Source organism: Monodon monoceros, unplaced genomic scaffold (assembly GCF_005190385.1).
Source record: "Monodon monoceros isolate NGI ecotype Baffin Bay Population unplaced genomic scaffold, NGI_Narwhal_1 Super_Scaffold_12, whole genome shotgun sequence".
NCBI lineage: Eukaryota > Metazoa > Chordata > Mammalia > Artiodactyla > Monodontidae > Monodon > Monodon monoceros.
Window position 1 is genome coordinate 169,449,828 of NW_021703768.1, and position 15,127 is coordinate 169,464,954.

Genomic DNA, 15,127 nt, shown 5'->3' on the forward strand with positions numbered 1-15,127 from the left:
ACTTTCTTGACTGATTTCCTAATTTCTTTCAAGCATGAATTTGGGGCCTTTGCCCAACTGGGACAAGCCACCCTGGCCCATTCCCAGCCCTCAAGGTGAGATCTGAAAATAAGGAGGGGAAACAAGAAATTTCAGAGCAACTGAGCATTAAACCTCAGCAAGTCCTTTTCTGACGGTCTTATGTAAAATTGCAGCCCTCCTCAGACCCCTCAATTACCCCCTAAGTTCTCTGCTTTTTCTTTTTCTGTAGCACTGTCTTCCAACATACGGTCTCACTTATTTAGTTATCATGTTCGTTGCTTATTTCCTAATTCACTTCCCTAGAGCCTTTTGCTCCTCCAAAGCTGGGATCTCTGCCCATGTAATTCCCTGCTGTGTCCTTAGTGTCCAGAGCAGTGCCTGGCACAGAACTGATGCTCAATGAATGTGTATAGCATGAAAGGTGAGCCTGCAAAACTTGCAGCCCTTGAAGCACAGCCTCCAGAGACGGACTCCTGGCTTCAAATCTTGGTACCATCACTGTGAGAATGTGAGCGGATGATCCCCTCTATGTTCTGCTTCCCCAGCAGTTCAAAGCCGAGAATAATAATCCCAGCTATCCTTGCAAGGAGTCTGAGACCAAAGGATTCATACCATTGTTTAGGGAATCTCACTATTATCTGTAAGCTCAGAGGATCAATATCTACTTGCACAGATGAGGCTCAGAGGGGCAAAGCCAGCTACCCAGGGTCACGTTGCTCCTAGTTAGTGAAGGTGCCAGTATTTAAACACAGGTCTTTCTGATTCCGGAGCTCAATTTTGTTGTCTCTGCCTGTCACTGTCTTGAGCACAGGATTTCTGCTTTATGTAATGGGGATTTTTATCAGTTAGTGACCTCCCTATCACTGGAGGCAGGTAAGTAGAGGCTGGATAATTGAGGTCGAGGAGACTCCTACACTGAATGTATGTTGAGGGGTGTTTCCTTCCTAATTCACCTATTCATGAGGCCCAAGAAAGGCTGACATTCCTGGAGGAAGCTCGTGTTAATATTATGAAGGGCCCCTTCCCCATATGGCAACTGCAGTTGGGAGTCCATCAACTTGGTCTCGACTTCTCCCTCTAAAAAGCATCGACTCACTCGAAAATTCCTCTAATTCCCTTAGGTCCCCACACATGCTTCCTGTGATCTTCCTAAAAAGTCTTCCTCATGGCTTGCCAGGGAGCCAAGTCACCCAACTATTTGCAGTTTTTACTAGACATTCGCTCTTCAGATTATATATTGAAAATGTTCATCACAAATGGCGTTAGCATATTTTGTATTTCAAAGGGAACCTCTTTATCTCTACCCTTAGCTTCCTTTTTCCAAACCAGATTCATTAAACTTCTTTAAGAACAATAAAAAATATTTACCCAGAGGAAAAAAAAAATCCCTCTAAGAAATGTTATTTCTCTGTTTACAAAAATCCCCATTCGATGTAGGAAAGTTGGGACATACAAAAAAGAATGAAAAACACATGCATTTGTAGTGAGCCAATTAGGATTTGATTGTTTTGTTACCCATTTCTCAGAAAACACATAAATGAGAATTCTTCTCACGTCATCAATTATTCTCAAAGATGTGACTTTTTTTTTTTTTTTTTTTAGCGGTACGCGGGCCTCTCACTGTTGTGGCCTCTCCCGTTGCGGAGCACAGGCTCCGGACACGCAGGCTCAGCGGCCATGGCTCACGGGCCCAGCCGCTCCGCGGCATGTGAGATCTTCCCGGACCGGGGCACGAACCCGTTTTCCCTGCATCGGCAGGCGGACTCTCAACCACTGCGCCACCAGGGAAGCCCAAAGATGTGACTTTAATGATAGTCCATCTTCTCTCCTATTAAAGTTTTAGGGTTGTTCCCCTCTTAATGGTTTGTAAGGGCATTTTATTGAACACTTATGTTGTTTCTTTTTTTTTTAACTTTAAATAATGCCACTATGAATATTCTTGTACCTGGTGTCAGATAATTTATGAGAAAAATCTAGAAGCAGAATTATAGAACCAAAGTAGGACTTCAGGTAAACGACGAATTGCATGTTCCTGCAACCAGCAATGTAAAGATGACGGTAGACGGCCTCGTTCTGCACACACTCATTAACACCCAGCACTCATTTTCCTCTTTAATCTTTGCCAATTTGATAATTTAAAAAAATTTAGGTCTATTGCCCATTTTTTGATTGGTTTTTTTGATATTGAGCAGTATGAGCTGTTTGTATAGTTTGGAAATTAAGCCCTTGTCAGTTGTGTCATTTGCAAATATTTTCTCCCAATCTGTAGGTTGTCTTTTCATTTTGTTTATGGTTTTCTTTGCTGTGCAGAAGAAGAGCCAAAGATTTTTTAGGGCCACAACCTTTTCTAGTTTATGATTTGCCTATACATTTACTTCAATTTAACAATGTTTTGTGATATTCAGAAATTACACTTTTTTAGCGGTCATAATCCAACTACTTTATTTCCTCTGTGAAGTCTTCCAGCTAACTGAATTTCTATAATTCTCACTATATAAAGGCTCTGATGTTCTTTCTGATACAGTTTAATTTGAAATAAAAAAGCCTCTTTCAGACACATGCTCTGGGCATCTCTGTCAAGTGTGCCTTTTCTTAGATCTAGATTTCTTAAGTGGAGTCTGAGATTCTTAGTTTTGGAGTTTCATTTTGCTTTATTTAGTTTTTGAAGATTTCAAGTCAGGCTTTGCTTTTTTTCCTCAGTGTGAATCCCTTAGAGGACCTCACTGGAATTTCCATAAGTTGAATATTCTTTTAGTTTTATTTGTGCTGGATCAGGTGTTGGCAAACTATAGCCTGAGGGCCAAATCTGGCCCCCTGCCTGTTTTTGTAAATAAAGTTTTATTGAAACAGTCATGGACACATATACATTAGCTGTGGTTGCTTTCACACTAGATGGGCAGAGCTGAGCAGTTGTGACAGAGATCGTACAGTCCAAATGGCCTAAAATAGTCACTATCTGGCCTTTTACAGAAAAAGTTTGCACCCCTGTGCTTGATCAACAGGGCTGCCTGCTTCCTGCTTCCTGGTTTTCCTTTCTTCATGAAAAATGGGCATCCATTCCTCACTTTTTGCACCTGTTAAGTTCTTTGATGGTCCTGACTAGTCTTTTCTTTATAAACAGAATGTCTTTGGACTCGACCAAGCACATTTTTGTTGTTTTTCTCTACTTTCTATATTCTCAGAACTATAATAATAATAATCTAAAATTTATTTTTCACAAATTAAAATTTCAACAAACTTCCAAAACATTTAAATGGTCATTCTCAATTTCTCTCCTCCCATTGCTGCAGGTGAGTAATTTCAGGGGCACAGCTATTTATTCTCTTCTGAGGGTCACTGGCTTGCAGATTACCCAAAATGCCACTAGATGGCGCATAAATCAGGACTCACCTCTCCACCGCCTCCACCCATCCTCGTCTCAGAGTCGGTATTTCAGGATTTCGAGGCTGAAATGTGCTTCTCTCCAAACCAATTAACTCTTGATAAGCAGGGAAAGATTACATTAGGACCATTTTCCAAATGAGTGCAAAATACTCAGAAACATTCCAAAATAGGTTATACATATTTTTCTGAGCTAGCAGGTTAATTGATTATAAAATAATAAAACTATCGCCAATCCAGGATTTTTACTAATGCTTCATTGTTTGAATTAGAATGGTCAATAATTTTATGGGAATTTCCTGGCTGCCCAGTGGTTAGGACTCCGTGCTTCCACTGTAGGGGGCACGGGTTCCCTCCCTGGTGGGGGAACTAAGATCCCGAATGCCGGCAGCGTGGCCAAAAAAAAAAAGGTCAATAATTCAGAGTTATTTTCCATTTAATTAACACAGATGTATTTATCAGCCAAGGCCTAGGGCCTGCAATACCATTAGGGGGCTCATGAAATTGTGTTAATGTCTAAGATCAGAAGAAATAAATAAATTTTTAGGGTGAAAATTATATTCATTTTACACCAACACAGTCCTAAAATGTAAAATTTTAAATTTTTATAAAACTGAAATAAATTAAAAAATTAAATTGTATTTAATTTATTTAATAAATTAAATTGTATTTAAATAAAAATTTAAAAAATAAAATTTAAATAAAAAGTAAAAACAATTTTTTTTCTTTGGCTGTTCTGCGAGGCTTGCAGAATCTTAGTTTCTGGGCCAGGGATGGAACCCCTGCTCCCTGCAATGGAAGTGCGGAGTCCTAACCACTGGACTGCCAGGGAATTCCCTTTTTAAAACAAAAACAAAAACAAAAACAAAAACAATTTTTATGGAGGAAGGCAAAAGTGCCTAGGGCTCATGGAAGACTTGATGTAGCCCTGGGTATTAGGTCTCCTAAAAGTATTCCTTTGTTCATTTCAGATATCGATGCTACAGGCTTTGCCTTTCTTGGGTATTCTTTACACACGGATTGTAGAGGAACCTGTAAATTCCTGGACCATATCCCCTTGGCGCTTATTCTCTTCCTTACCTGCCAGACTTTGAATTCCCTGTACATGTGGCAGGTTTGGAAGTACTGGGAGATTAACGCCTCCTGGTCAAAACTCTTGAGCAAGACGATTGGGGGCTGGTGGACAAACATTCCACTTCCCTTCTTGCGCCTCAGGGACCTCCAGGTGGGATTAAATTGTAGTGGTCCCACTAAAGAATGTCACTGGCCACCGGGCTCTTCAAGGATTGAGTCATTGGCCACTGCAGTCACTGACCTTCAACACACCCTGAAAGGGTTCAGGGTGGAGATCAGGAATGAGGCTCTCTGTGCTCTGGGAAAACTGACAGAACAGCCCTTCAGATAGTTAGATATTTTCAGGAGAGATTTTTTTAAAAATAAATTTATTTATTTTATTTATTTATTTTTGGTTGCACTGGGTCTTTGTTGCTGTGCACAGGTTTTCTCTAGTTGCAGCGAGTGGGGACTACTCTTCGTTGTGGTGTGTGGGCTTCTCATTATGGTGGCTTCTCTTGTTGCGGGGCATGGGCTCCAGGCGTGCGGGCTTCAGTAGTTGCAGCACACGGGCTCAGTAGTCCATGGGCTCAGTAGTTGTGGCTCGCAGGCTCTAGAGCACAGGCTCATGAGTTGTGGCACACAGGCTTAGTTGCTCCACGGCATGTGGGATCTTCCCGGACCAGGACTCCAACCCGTGTCCCCTGCATTGGCAGGCGGATTCTTAACCACTGCACCACCAGGGAAGCCCCAGGAGAGACTTTTATGAACCCACTTTCTTGCATCTTCCCATACTTAGAAAAGCACTAAAATCATTAACTAAAATAACTGTGCCTTGTGACCAGCAGTAATTTTCTACGAAGAGGTGTGCTTGATGGCACATCCCCTTCTCCAGAATTACATATATGCTGACCTGCCCCCCACCTCTTCGGAGCAGTTGCTCAGAGCTCTCTGAGAGGCTGTCTCCTGGGCTATAGTCCTCAGTAAGTCCCCAAATAAAGCTGAAACTCACAGCTCTCATTTTGTGTGTTTTTATTTCAGCCAAAACTTTGATAATACACTTTTATTGTCTGTCTCCCTTCCCCACTCCATCACCCATGGCTTTGGAGATGAGGCAAGGATTATTTAGAGACTCTAAGAGCTATAATAATTATGTGACATGATAGAGATACTGAATATGGCTACAGTGGTAATCATATTACAATATATCAATGTATCCCAAGCCCTGGTGACCACCATTTTATTCTTTTTTTTTCTTTTTTTTACAAATTTGGCTTTTAGGTTCCACATATAAGTGAGATCATACAGTATTTTTCTTTCTCTGTCTGACATCATACTTGGCATGATGTCCTCAAAGTCCATCTATATTGTCGAAAATGGCACTACTGCCTTCTTTCTCACCACTGAATAATATTCCAATGTGTCTACATACCAAACTTCTTTATCCATTCATCTGTTAATTGGCACTCAGGTCATTTCCATATCTGTAATTTTCTCATCTGTTGAAGAGCTGCTAGCTGGGTGATATGAGGAAAACAGTGACCTCATTTCTGAGTCTCTCTTTCCTTTTTTTCTTTTTTCTTTTTTTTGTAAAACAGGGATGATTATCCTATCTCACTGGTATCTGTTGCTTAGCAGAGCCTTATTAAGTTGTCCTATTCCATTTCCTCTGCTTTCTCCTCTCAGGTTCCTGAGAAGCAGTAGGAAAATGCCACCTGGCTGGTGACGGAGTTCATGCTGGTGGGTTTCTCCACCTTCCCAGGCCTGAGGACCACCCTCTTTGCACTGTCCTTCCTCACATACTTGGTTACCCTGAGTGGCAATGTCACCATCATCACCATCATACATGCAGATCGGACCCTTCACACTCCCATGTACCGCTTCCTGGCCATGCTGTCCCTCTCTGAGACCTGCTACACGCTGGTCACCATCCCCAATATGCTGGCTTATCTGCTCATGGAGAGTGGAGCTATCTCCATCCCTGGCTATTGGGCTCAGATGTTCTTCTACCTGGGCCTGGGATGCAGCCACTGCTTCCTCCTTACCCTGATGGGTTACTACCGCTGCGTTGCCATCTGTCAGCCCCTGCGTTATTGGGTGATCATGAGACCCACAGTTTGCCTCTACCTGGGAGCCCTGGTTTTCTGCTTCGGGTCCTCGGTGGCCTTGATCGAGACCAGCCTGATCTTCTCCTCGCCCTTGTGCCGCAGCGAACGCGTGGAACACTTCTTCTGCGACATCACGCGGTCCTGAAGCTCAGCTGCAAGGGGAGTGCCGGCAAAGCGCTGGCATTCTTCTTCCTGAGTATCCTCGTGGTGCTGGTCTCCTTCCTCATCCTCCTCTCCTACACCTTCATTGTGGCCGCCCTCCTGAGGATCCCCTCAGCAGCCGGCCGGCACAAGCCCTTCTCCACCTGTGCGGCCCACCTCACCGTGGTCATTGTGCATTTTGGCTGCGCCTCCATCATCTACCTGAGGCCTGAGTCCAGAGGGAACCCGGACCAGGACCGCCTGGTGGCTGTGTTCTACACGGTGGTGACACCGCTGCTGAACCCGGTGGTACACACTCTGCGCAATAAAGATGTGAGGGTGGCATCGAGGAGGACCCTGGAGCGAAGCCGCGGAGTTTTAAAAATAAGCACTCGTCCTAAGTTCCGGCTCTAGCTTTTTCATGAACACTTGCCCTGCCTGACACTCAGTTCCCCCACCTGGAAAACAGAGGCCACGCCCATAACCTTAAATGAAGTAGCCTGGGTGAGGCAATTTACAAACAGTGCCTGAGACCCAGCACGAACTCCATAAAGGCTGCCCTTTCCCTTCGTCTTCATTTCTTTGACTTTGCTGGGTTGCAAGGCGGTCCGCAGTGCATGATGGTCACTAGTGGAGGGCGGCCCTGACGCTACCCGGTGCTGGGGGGCAGTGGAGGACAGTGCTTTACCTAGCAGTGAACAGGGGTTGGCACCCGGTCCAGCATCCTTTTATTTTGTCTCGCTCAGAAGTAGTTCACTTTTTTTGGGGGGTGTGTGTGCGGAGAATGAATGTTACCAACCAAAGGCTGCCTTTATTTTTCCTGTCACACTTAAATGATGTTTTCATGATTGTTGGCCACCTCTCTCCCCCTTGGGTCTTTTATTTCTTTGGTATATGATGGGGAAAGAAAGAAAAAAGGAAGAATTAAAATATTTTTATTGTAGTGAAATATATATAACAAAACTTTTTATCTTTTTATCCTTTTAAAATTCTCTTCTTATTGTTGAACTTTATGAATTCTTTGTATATTTTGGATAACAGTCCTTTATGAGATACATCTTTTGCAAATATTTTCTCCCAGTCTGTGGCTTGTCTTCTCAGTCTCTTGATACTATTTTTTCCAAGTATTTATCACTAACTAAAATGACCTTATTATCTATTGTTTGTCTCCTTTAGACAGTGTAAGGTCTTCGTACAACCTCTCACTACAGTGTAAGGTCCAAAAATAACATGTATTTCCACTGCATAGCATGGAGCCTCGTATTTTGGATTCAGTTGACAAATATTTGTTGATTGAATGAATGGATAAGAACTGTTAACATTATTTAGTTTGCTTTATTCTTTTTGAAAAAGGCATTAAGCTGTTTTAAGTTCTTCCATCTCCTTTTTAAAATTTTGAAGCTCAGTTTCAAATTACCACCATTTTCATCTTCAAAATTAAGGATAATGGTTAGCCACTTAAAAGAACATGAGATGAATTTCTACTATTTAATCATTTTTAAGTGTACAACTCAGGGGCATTAATTACATCCACAAGTTTGTGCAACCATCACCACCATCTCTTTCCAAAACTTTTTCATCCTCCTAAATTGAAATTGTGTGCCCTTTAAGTAACGACTCTTCATTCCCCCATCCTCCCCATCCCTGGTAACATCTACCTTACTTTCTGTCACTATGAATATGCCTATTCCACATGTTTCATATAAGTGGAATCATATAATACTTGTCCTATTGTGTCTGGCTTATTTCACTTAGCATAACCTTTTGAAGGAGCATCCATGTTGTAGCACATATCAGAACTTCATTCCTGTCTATGGCTGAATAATATTCCATGTTATTCACATAGATATATATATTTTTTGTTTATCCATTCATCTGTTGATGGACACTTGGGTTGTTTCCACATTTTGGCTACTGTGAATAGTGCTGCTATGAACACTTGTGTATACGTATCTGATTGAGTCCTTGTTTTCAATCCCTTTGGGTATGTAACTAGGAGTGGAACTGCTGGATCATAAGGTAATTCTGTTTAACTTTTTGAGGAATCACCAAATTGTTTTTCATAGTGGCTGCACTATTTTACATTCCCACCAGTAGTGTACTAGAGTTCTAATTTCGCCACATCTTCGTCAACACTTGTTATTTTCTGGTTTTGAAGAGTTTAGCCATCCTAATAGATGTGAAGTGAGTTTTGTAGTTTAGTAGTTCACTTCTGTTTAATTAAACAAAGATGATGGATTGAAATCATCCAAAGTATCTTCTCTGACCACAATGGAATGAAATGAGAAATGAGTAACAGGAGGAAAACTGGACACTTTACAAATATATAGAAATTAAACAACACACCTTTGACCAATGGGTGAAAGAAGAAATTACAAGTTAGATTGGAATATACTTAAAATAAATGAAAATGAACGCACAACATACCAAATCTTGTGGGATTTAGCAAAAGCTATGCTCAGAGGGAAATTCATAGCTGTAAGCGCTTACATTAAAAAAGAAGAAAGATCCCAGGTCAGTAACCTAACTTTACACCTCAAGAAACTAGAAAAAAAGAGCAAGATAAACACTAGTGATGAGGCTTCCACTATAACAAGTGTTGGTGAGGATGTAGAGAAATTGGAACAATTGCACACTGTTGATGGAATTATAAAATGGTGCAGTTGCTATGGAAAATGGTATGGTGCTTCCTCAAAAGATTAAAAATGAAAAATAGAATTACCATATGATCTAGCAAGTTGACTTCTGGGTATATATAGAAAAGAACTGAGGGACTTCCCTGGTGGCCCAGTGGTAAAGAATCCACCTTACAAGGCAGGGAACGTGGGTTCAATCCCTGGTCAGGGAACTAAGATCCCACATGCGGCAGGGCAACTAGGCCCGCATGCCACAACTACTGAGCTCGTGTGCCTCAGCTAGAGCCTGTGAGCTGCAAACTACAGAGCCCACGTACCCTGGAACCTGCACACCACGACTACAGAGCCCACGTGCCCTGGAGCCTGCGTGCTACAACTAGAGAAGAGAAAGCCTGTACACCACAACGAAAGATCCCACATGCCTCCACGAAGATCCTGCATGCTGCAACTAAGACCCGACACAGCCAAAAATAAATAAAGTAAATAAATAAATAATAAATAAATCTTTAAAAAAAAGAATTGAAAGCAGAGTCTGAAAGAGGCATTTGTACACTCATGTTCATAGCAGCAGTATTCGCAGTAGCCAAAAGGTAAAAGAATCCCAAGCACCCACTGACAAACGAATGGATAATCAAAATGTGGTATATACACAAGGAAATATTATACAGCCTTAAAAAAGGACAGTCGGACAAATGCTACAACGTGGATGAATCTCGAGGACACTATGCTGAATGAAATAAGCCAGACAAAAACCGACAAATATTGTATGATTCTGTTTATACGAGGTAACTAGGGAGGTCAAATTCATAGAGACAGAAAGTAGAATAGTGATTACCAGGGGCTGGAGCCGGGAGAGGGAGAATGGAGAGTTGTTTAATGACTATGAAGTTTCAGTTTTGCAAGATGAAAAAGTTCTGGGGATGGATGGTGGTGATAGTTGCACGACAATGTGAATGTACCTAGCAACCACTGAACTGCACACTTAAGAACGGTCACAGTGGTAAATTTTATGGTATGTGTATTTTGCCCCAATTACAATTTAAAAAGTTACGCTATGAGAGGCAGGCAGTATTAGCAAGAGAAGGATTTCTTTGTCTTGTAAATATCTTGGTGCTGAAACACCTGAAGGCGTCTTCCTAGGCAGAACCAGAAGGACTGGTGCCCCTCTACTCAGTGTCATACAACAACCACGCACTCCTCATATATAGAGTATCCTCTCCGAGGTCATAGCCTGATGAGTCAATCATTCACAGCATCTAATTCACACTGTTCTTCGAGCCCTGTAATGGCTTCTTGTGGCTGGTGACCCACAGACTTGAAAAAAAACCTTCCAATCTACATGCAAAATAAATGTTAAAGCCATAGTAAACCAAAAACCTCAGTGGAAGCATGGGAAGCCCACAGAAATCACTGAATTTAGCAATTAAAATATTTAGTTAGGCAGGAATCGTGAAGACTGCCATTGCTGAGAGTAAGGTCTTTGCCCATGGTCCTTGGCTGTATCCTCTGGGAGGTTCCTCACTGGCCTCTCTTCCCCATCACCACTTCTGAAGCTTTCTCATTCCATTTCCTGTGGTATGATTTTAAGGACCTCATGGTACAAACTTGGGGCATTGTTTTTTTTTGGTTGTTGTTGTTTTTGGCTTCACCTCGAGGCTTGCAGGATCTTAGTTCCCGGGCCCACAGTGAAAGCGCTGAGTCCTAACCACTGGACCGCCGGGGAACTCCCTGGGGCATTGTTTTATATGCCAGAGATCTTTTGCAGGCCAAGCTCATAGTTTCTCTCAAAAATTTAGTAGGTGTCTGGTCTTTTTTTCTTCAGGCAGCTAAATGGGCAAGTAACCACAGCCAAAGATTTCCGCTGGCACGGCTCTTTTGTTTTTCCTTTTCATTTTTTTAAACTGTGGCAAAATACATACAACATAAAACTGACCATCTTAACTACTTTGAAATGTATGGTAGTTCAGTGGTATTAAGTGCATTCAGAATGTTGTTTCGCCACCCCCACCATCCATCTCCAGAGCTCTTCGTCTCATAAAACTGAAACTCTGTCCCCATGAAACACTAACTCCTCATTCCTCACCACCCCCTGCCCCCCACCAGCCCTTGGCAGCCACCATTCTACTGTCTTTTCTTTATGAATTTGACTACTCTAAATAGCTCATAAAAGTGGAATGATACAGTATCTGTCTTTCAATGAGCATCATGTCCTCAAGGTTCATCCACCTGGCATAGTTCTTAAACCCGAATGATGCCCTCATTTATTTCCTGGCTTCTATACTTGATTGGACCTTCGCATTCTCTCGAGGATGCTGAGAAATGGTTAATCTCTTGCTATAACTGCCTCCTCAGGGCCACTTTGTATCGCTGCTTCCCTTTGAACTCCCCAAACCACCAGACTCAGTCGATTTAAATTGTAGTCTGCATGGAGAGAGACTACCTCAATATTGTTAGAGTCCCTGCTACCTCTGCTTGCCTCAGTACACCTCTCTCTTTAACGACAGTGGCAAGAAGTAGCAAACAAATATAACAAATAATCTGGCTTTTCCTAACCACTTCCCAGAGGGCTATAGACTCAGTAAACACAGTCAGCTATGCAAGACTCACAGTTTTACCTGCCTGGTGAGGATGACTAGCGGCCCAGGTGGCGCTGTCTTTGGTTCAAGGAGAAGGACTGCGGCCTTGCATCACAGTTTAGAAGGAGCCTGGTGCCTTGGGCTCCTTCTTAAAGTCTGTAAGAGTGCTTAGAAACACAGGCCACCTCATGCCCACTGAACCGGGGGGTCTGGAGATCTGGGTTCCAGTTTAGCTTTGAACCACTTGCTGAGACGTGGGAAGGTCCCTTTCCTTCTCTGTGTCTCAGAGGTCATTAAACGAAGGTCATTAAACCATGACACATGGTTTTTTCCCTCTTTGACATTTTTAGACCCTATGCTTTCTCTGAAACTCATAAATATGAGGACTGATGAGGAAAGGTCTGGTAAGTTCACTGTTTCCCAAAATGTGAAGCTCTTAACAGTAACATTTCCTGCATGTAGCATGAAAGAAACCTTTGAATTACACAGGCAGAAATTTATTCCCTTTCTCAGTTCTCTTTGAAGGCTGATAATTACTTCAAGGAAAAATTTCAGTTTGGTGCTAGTGTATCTTTTAAAAAAATTATTTATTGGGAATTCCCTAGCTGTCCAGTGGTTAGGGCTCCACACTTTCACTGCCAAGGGCCCGGGTTCAATCCCCGGTCGGGGAACTAAGATCCCACATCCCGCATGCTGCATGGCGCGGGCAAAAAAAATTTTTTTTATTTACATAGTGTGAGTGTGTATAATATCTGTCTATATACACACATATGTATGAAGTTACATGTATAATTTTATTTTTAAAGCATCATACAGTAAAATAGATTTTTTAGTGTACAGTTCAATGAATTTTAACACATGCAACCACCACTACAATCTGGATACAGAACAGCTCCATCGTCCCCCAAAATTCCTCATGCTACCCTCCATATGTCACACTTTCCGTACCCCCTGGCAACCATTGATCTGTCCTCCTACACTATGGTTTTGTCACTTGGAGATTATCATATCAATGGAGTCACACAATATGTAACCTTTTGAGACTGGCTTCTTTCACTCAGCATAATTTTTTTTGTTTTTAGCAATTTAGCATAATTTTTTTTGAGCTTGTGGGTAGAGAATGCTTTTCCCCTTAAGTTTTTTTTTTTTTTTTTTTGGTCATGTCACGCAGCTTGTGGGATCTTAGTTCCCTGACCAGTTTTTGAACCTGGGCCCTCGGCAGTGAAAGCACAGAGTCCTAACCACTGGACAGCCAGGGAACTCCCTCCCCCCCACACCCCTGCCAAGTTCTATTGAGATATAATTGACATATGGTATTGTATAAGTTTAAGTTATACAACATAATGATTTATTATTTGTATTTATTGTGAAATGATCACCACAGTATGTTTAGTTAACATTCATCACTTTACATGGTTATAAACTGTTTTTCTTGTGATAAGAACCTTTAAGATCTACTCTTTTAGCAATTTTCAAATATACAATACAGTATTGTTAACTGTAGTTACTATGCTGTACCTTACATACCCAGGATTTACTCATCTCATAACTAGAAGTTTGTACCTTTTGACTACCTTCATCTATTTCCTCAACCCCTCACCCCCTGCCTCTGACAACCACCAATTGGTTCTCTGAGCATAATTGTTTGAGATTCATCCAAGTTATTGTGTTACCATATTTTGTTCTTTTATTGCTGAGCAGTGTTCTATGGTATGGATGGACCACGGTTTTTGTAACCACCTACTGAGGGGCATTTTGGTTTCTCCAGTTTTTGGCTATTACATATAAAGCCGCTATGAAAAATCATGTGCAGGTTTTGTGTGACTTAGATTATTCAAAACCCCTTCTGGTTTCCCAACTCACTTAGAATAAAATTCAACATAAGCACAGTGGTATCTGGGTGGGCCCCCAAAACTACACCCTGTGATAGGCATGAGGGAGCCATGTGGTTGAAGCACAGGCCCATTCTTGAAGTGTTTCCAGTCTGGAGGCCCAGACAGCACTGCTTGAGTTCACATTCTGCCTCTATCACTTACAAGCTGTGCAGCCTTGGGTAAGTTCCTTAACCTCCCTGTGCTTCAGTTTCAGCATCTATAAAATGGGGATATTGCTAATACACCTCCCTTCCAGGGCTGTTGTGAGAATTAAATGAGTTCATATGTCAAAAGGGCATGGAACAGCGCTTGCACATAGTAAGTGCTTGACATAAGATAATCACTATTTCATTATTGGCTCTGGAAGTTTAATTGGGTCCAGAAGGCCCTTCTAGGACATTTGCATTTTATCCTGTTCATATTGGCAAGGAGAGTGGGGTTGAGCAGGTAGGTGAGAGACAGTGGGGAGAGGGACTGGTTTGGAGACTGTTGGAATAATCCAGAGCAGCTCTTATAGAGAGGCGGGTAAGAGCCTGTTTGGAGTGGGTTCAAGAATAGGAGAAGAGCTTACGGAGACAGTAAGTATAGATGGATTTTGCTAAAAAAAGGAGCAAATGGACAGTCACAAGTGGAGAATGTGGGGCCATCGGAGGGTGTTTTTTTCTTTTTAATGGGTGAAATGAAAACCTAGGAATGATTCAATATAAAATAAAATTAACGATGGGGTGGAATCCTTGGAGGGAAATCCCAGAAGTTGACAAGGGATGGAAGTCAGTCTTGTAGGAAAGTAGGGCGCTAGGGACCAGAATTACTCCCCTTGTACTGATGCGGAGATCATTTTCCAGATGCCAGACGGCTGCAACGTGGTGAAGCCCTGGTTGGAACCGGGGACCACTCAGAGGGCCCATTCCCTTGCACCGGAAGCAGAAAAACTCCAAGCGTCCGGGGAAGTGGGCAGGGCTTACAAGGGTAGAGGCAACAGCGTAGGCGCGGATAGGGGAGAGGGGGCGGACCTCTGCCTCAGCTGAATTGCGGTGGGTTGGGAGGCAGGGCCTGGAGCTAGAGCGAGGGGCAGGGTTTGTTTGGGGTGAGAGTCCCGGATGGTGGACACTGGGCAGGAGGTCCGAAATCGTCCGTGCTCGGCCAACGTGAAGGGGCATACAGCACGCCTGGTGTGGAAAGCGGGCTGGGCTCGGAAGGCCCGGAACCTGTGGGCCTGCAATGCTGGGCCAATGGAAGGCCGAGGAAGGTGGATCGCGCCAAACTCCCGGCTACTGGAAGCCGCCGAGGGGCGTGGCCTCTTGTAAAAAAAAAAAAAAAAAAAAAAAAAAAAAAAG

The 15,127-nt window shown here is 42.6% G+C and overlaps 1 protein-coding gene across 1 annotated transcript; it reads left to right on the forward strand.

The window, feature by feature from the left end:
* The first annotated feature begins 6,189 nt into the window (after positions 1 to 6,189).
* LOC114892238 (olfactory receptor 10X1-like) lies at positions 6,190 to 7,118 on the forward strand. Its single transcript, XM_029216891.1, has 2 exons — positions 6,190 to 6,701; positions 6,761 to 7,118. Exons 1-2 carry the CDS (start codon positions 6,190 to 6,192, stop codon positions 7,116 to 7,118), a joined length of 870 nt encoding a protein of 289 aa, XP_029072724.1.
* The last annotated feature ends 8,009 nt before the right edge of the window (positions 7,119 to 15,127 follow it).

Coding starts and splice junctions, on each gene's coding strand:
- LOC114892238 (XM_029216891.1), top strand. CDS start 6,190: ATGCTGGTGGGTTTCTCCACCTTCCCAGGCCTGAGGACCACCCTCTTT. Junction 6,702..6,760: donor TTCTTCTGCGACATCACGCG/GTCCTGAAGCTC, acceptor CTTCTTCCTGAG/TATCCTCGTGGTGCTGGTCT.